This window comes from Odontesthes bonariensis, chromosome 9 (assembly GCF_027942865.1).
Source record: "Odontesthes bonariensis isolate fOdoBon6 chromosome 9, fOdoBon6.hap1, whole genome shotgun sequence".
Taxonomy (NCBI): domain Eukaryota; kingdom Metazoa; phylum Chordata; class Actinopteri; order Atheriniformes; family Atherinopsidae; genus Odontesthes; species Odontesthes bonariensis.
In genome coordinates, this window is record NC_134514.1 from 14933061 (window position 1) to 14937766 (window position 4706).

Consider the following 4706-nt stretch of genomic DNA (forward strand, 5'->3'; position numbering starts at 1 on the left):
AAAAAAGTCATTATATTGTCCTGATGGAAACATGTCTGTATGTGCATGTGTCTAAAAAAATTAATAATGGCGTGTAGTGTAACTTCATAGCCCCAGGTGACAGTTGTCTGCTGTGTGCCTCATCACATCAAGGAAGGATGAATTAGCGCTACTCAGGCATAACGCTGCAGTATGACACGGCTCATGTTTGTCTCTATTATGATCAAGTTCACATTCCACTTCCTTGTTATTGTTGTTACATGCTGTGGAACTGGGGGTTCTTTTCCATTGATAAGAAGCTCTGGGGAAATTATCTAAATCTGACAGTCGTATTATGTTCAATATACTGGTGTATTTATATAGGCAGAGAAGCGTCTCTTCCTTGACAATAGAGGCTGGATAGTTTATCTGTAGGCTGCTCCTTAATAACTTTAAAATCCTTGTATATGAACTTCATCTGATGAAATGCTTGTAATTTGATTGATTTAATAATAATGGAACATATTTTCTTTACAGATTGTGTGGATGTCTGAGTTGGGTATGTATTATTTCTAAAGATCTAACTCTTGTGTCCTTCCAAATTCCTTAGTTAATACTGTAGCTGTTTTGAAAGATTGCATTTTTTGTATAAATTTTTTTATACATATTTGTATAATTTCATATTTGTATTGATTATCCAAAGTCTTATCATTCAAAATTTGTACTGATATTCTGTGCAATAGCACAAATCATTTTCGGATGAGCCCGATGGAGCCCAGTCTTTCATGGAGAAGAGCCAGACTTGTGCTTTTGAGTCTTCTATGCAATGGGATTCTTCCCTATGAATCCCGTCAAGACCAGAGCCTCCAATGTCATATTTTTCCCAGTGCAACATCCCTACCTGTGCTGGAGAAAAAGGGTGACATCACCTTAGGGGGACTTTTCTCCCTTCATGACATGGTGGTGGAACCCAATTTGTCTTTCACCTCTCCACCTCCTCCCACACAGTGCACCAGGTAGGCTGTTTTTTTTTATCTTTTTCACAGCTGTACTTGCATAACAAATTGTGATTTAGCATAGTCTGCTCAATGCAAGCTGCTTTTGTCTGTGTTGAAAATGACCAATGCCAATTTCTTTGCTTTAAGAGGAATTCTGTCTTCACCCAGATTTAATTTTCGGACTTTCCGTTGGATGCAGACTATGATCTTTGCCATTGAAGAGATCAACAGGGATGGCAAACTCCTTCCAAATATTACACTGGGCTATAAGATCTATGATTCGTGTAGTACACCGCATCAGGCTTTAAAGGCTGCCATTCAGTTGATGGGAAGTGAAAAGGGTTTAGGGATTAAAGGAAACACCCTGAGTAAAGGCACCTGTCACGGGACTGTACCAGTGGTAATAGGAGATGGAGGCTCCACTCAATCGCTTGTTGTGGCTCGTTTCCTGGGAGTCTTCCATGTGCCACAGGTGAATTCAGCCACTGAAGTTGTCTGATACAACAGAGACAAGACAAAATAGTGTTTTGGGTATTTTAAATGAAGTCCAACCTCTCATATGAGAATGTTTTAATGTGGGACACTTTGTTTTCTAACAGTAAGTCTTTATGGAATTGAATCATTTTTGCAGGTCAGCTATTTCTCCAGCTGTGCCTGTCTGAGTAACAAAAGGGAGTTTCCGGCCTTTTTAAGGACCATGCCAAGTGACTTCTTCCAGGTTAGAGGCAGGTGAGAATACATTTCTAAAACAATTTACTTCTGTGTCTCTTTCACTTCTTTTTCATCTTTTTATGTCCAGGTAGATGCACTAGTACAGCTTGTCAAGCATTTTGGCTGGACTTGGGTGGGTGTGATTGCAGGTGATGATGCCTATGGTCTTGGTGGGGCGAACATCTTCGCAGATGAGGTAAATCCCACAAACACGTGAATAAACAAATTAGAATTATTTTTGTAATTTTTCAGTATACAACACTAAATGGGGTTGGCATGGATCTCCTCTATACTTTTCTCAGGTTAGAAAGTTGGGCGCTTGCATTGCCTTTCATGAGATCATTCCAAAGAACCGAGCACAGACTGATATTTCATCTATTGTTTCCAACATCCACTCGTCTGGGGCTAAGGTTGTTCTAGTGTTTGCTGTTGAACAAGATGCAGCAGCACTGTTCGATCAAGCACTCAGGTGTGACCCTTTTGTGTGGATTCTGCCTTAAACTATTTCAGAAAATGCTATAAGAAATCCATTACTAGATTAAGGTGTTCATATATATTTTTTATGTACTTTTACTGAGTTTGAATTCAGAATGTGTTCTTTATTGCAAACATCACATCTGTTTTTATTTTTTCATTTAGAGGTGGGCTCACTGGGATACAGTGGCTGGCCAGTGAAGCTTGGAGTACAGCTGCCGTTCTCTCCACTCCTGGAAAGTACCATCACATCCTTCAGGGTACAATGGGATTTGCCATTCGAAGAGCCCAAATCCCCAGATTGCTGGATTTTCTGCTTCGCTTGAGTCCCTCAAGCCCAGATGCCCATGAAGATCCCTTCTTGGTACCTTTCTGGGAAGAAGTGTTCCAATGCAGCCTGGGTGTGCAGGCTGAAGGTCAGAAACATAAAGCTGATGATAAACCTCTATGCTCTGGAGCAGAGGAACTTGCGAGCATAATTAATATATATTCAGATGTATCACAACTAAGGATTTCCTACAATGTCTATAAAGCTATATATGCCACTGCCCATGCATTAAAGGCTATGAGAAGCTGTCCAAATGGTAAAGGACCATTTCCTCAGCAAGCCTGTCCAGATGCAGACAATATTCACCCATGGCAGGTACCATTTCATATATTCACTTGTCATTAACATGGCTAACTTCGATGTAATTTCATGATGTGTACTTGCTTTCTTTAGCTACTTCATTACATAAAACAAGTGCAATACTTGAACTCATTTGCTGATGAAGTCAAGTTTGATGAGAATGGTAACCCTGCAGCCATGTATGACCTGGTTAACTGGCAGCTGAAACCAAATGGGGAAATGGAGTTTGTCACTGTGGGCAAATTTGATGAGACGACCACATCTGTAAGACAAAAACTTCAAATACAAGAACAGAAGATTCTGTGGAATGGCAACCAAACCAAAGTAAGGATTTCTGCATAATAAGATATTATTAAGTGAACTGAAATGTCTGCCTTGATATATAGTGCATGACCACTTTAGTTTTGGTTTGCTCTTTTGCCAAGGTTCCGTTGTCAGTATGCAGCACCATTTGTCCTCCAGGCACCCGGAAGGCAATCAGACCCAACTTCCCTATCTGCTGTCATGATTGTGTGGCTTGTACAGCGGGGGAGATTAGCAATCAGAGTGGTGAGAAAAGGCCATTTGAACATATTTTGTTTAAAACTCTGACCTGCTGTGTAAAAGTTGAGTGAAAAAGCCACAATGTAGGAGCTAAAGTATTTTTATCTTTTCTCTAGCTGCCATAGAATGTGTGCGATGCCTGCCAGAGTTCTGGTCCAATGCTGAGAGGACAACCTGTATCCCCAAACAGGTGGAGTTTCTCTCCTTTAAGGATGCCATGGGTATCACCCTCCTGGCTATTTCCCTCCTTGGCTGTATCAGCACATGTGTCGTGGTCTTTATATTCCTCTGTCATAGAAACACCCCCATAGTGAGAGCTAACAACTCTGAGCTGAGCTTCCTGCTGCTCTTCTCCTTGACACTGTGCTTCTTGTGTTCTTTGACCTTCATTGGCCAGCCTTCTAAGTGGTCCTGTATGCTGCGCCATACAGCATTTGGAATCAGCTTTGTCCTCTGTATCTCTTGTATTCTGGGGAAAACAATAGTGGTGCTAATAGCCTTCAAGGCAACTTGTCCAAGCAGTAATATTATGAAATGGTTTGGGCCTCCACAGCAAAAGGCAATCATTGCCTTTTGTACACTAACCCAGGTGAGGGCTTCTTACTTTTAAAAAGTTGCAAATAACTTTTTTTACTGAAATGTTTTGGTAAAACATATTTATTTCTTTGCAGGTAATTATCTGTGCAGTGTGGCTGCTTGTTGCACCCCCAACTCCCAACCAAATGATGCCACGTGAGAGCGCAGTTGTCATTTTGTTGTGTGATGAAGGGTCCCACATTGCATTTGCTTCGGTCCTGGGCTACATTGGCCTTCTGGCTTGTCTTTGCCTTCTTTTGGCCTTCTTGGCGAGAAAACTCCCAGACAACTTCAACGAGGCTAAACTCATCACTTTCAGCATGCTCATTTTTTGTGCTGTGTGGATAGCATTCATTCCCGCCTACATCAGCTCTCCAGGGAAGTATGCCACAGTCACAGAGGTGTTTGCTATATTGGCTTCCAGTTATGGATTGCTGGGCTGCATCTTTGTCCCAAAGTGCTATATAATCCTACTGAGACCAGAAAAGAACACAAGGAAACATCTGATGTCCAAAATTCCCCCTGGCAGATTCTAGGATTAATGTCATGCATGTTTTATACTCTTACTTGGACTTTGCTCAGCAGTTAAGAACACAAAATCTCCTTCATACTCAAAATAGTAGTAGTAACAGCATTTTACCACCAGATGGTAGCAGAGTTCTATCTGATATCAAGCAGTCCCATCTGGAAACACACACCTGCTATACACCTCTAATCTTAAAAAAAAACAGTCTTCTCCACTGTCTTCATAAACATACATGTGCACTTCCAGCTCCAACCACAGTTCTTCTTTTCAAAATTGTATCACAAAAAATGAT

At 41.1% G+C, this 4706-nt stretch overlaps 1 protein-coding gene across 1 annotated transcript; it reads left to right on the plus strand.

The window, feature by feature from the left end:
- Nucleotides 1–858: 858 nt before the first annotated feature.
- Nucleotides 859–4424, plus strand: LOC142388682 (extracellular calcium-sensing receptor-like). The gene is made up of 10 exons (XM_075474228.1): nt 859–974; nt 1125–1428; nt 1588–1674; nt 1756–1863; nt 1970–2136; nt 2307–2784; nt 2863–3093; nt 3195–3318; nt 3429–3901; nt 3984–4424. The coding sequence occupies exons 1-10, from the start codon at nt 916–918 to the stop codon at nt 4422–4424; spliced, it is 2472 nt and encodes an 823-aa protein (XP_075330343.1). The 5' UTR covers nt 859–915.
- The last annotated feature ends 282 nt before the right edge of the window (nt 4425–4706 follow it).

Bases quoted from the DNA above. Each gene is read 5' to 3' on its own strand.
- LOC142388682 (XM_075474228.1), top strand. From the start codon at position 916: ATGGTGGTGGAACCCAATTTGTCTTTCACCTCTCCACCTCCTCCCACA. The intron at 1,864-1,969 runs GTAAATCCCACA...TACTTTTCTCAG, and splicing joins CGAACATCTTCGCAGATGAG to GTTAGAAAGTTGGGCGCTTG. The intron at 3,319-3,428 runs GTGAGAAAAGGC...TCTTTTCTCTAG, and splicing joins GGAGATTAGCAATCAGAGTG to CTGCCATAGAATGTGTGCGA.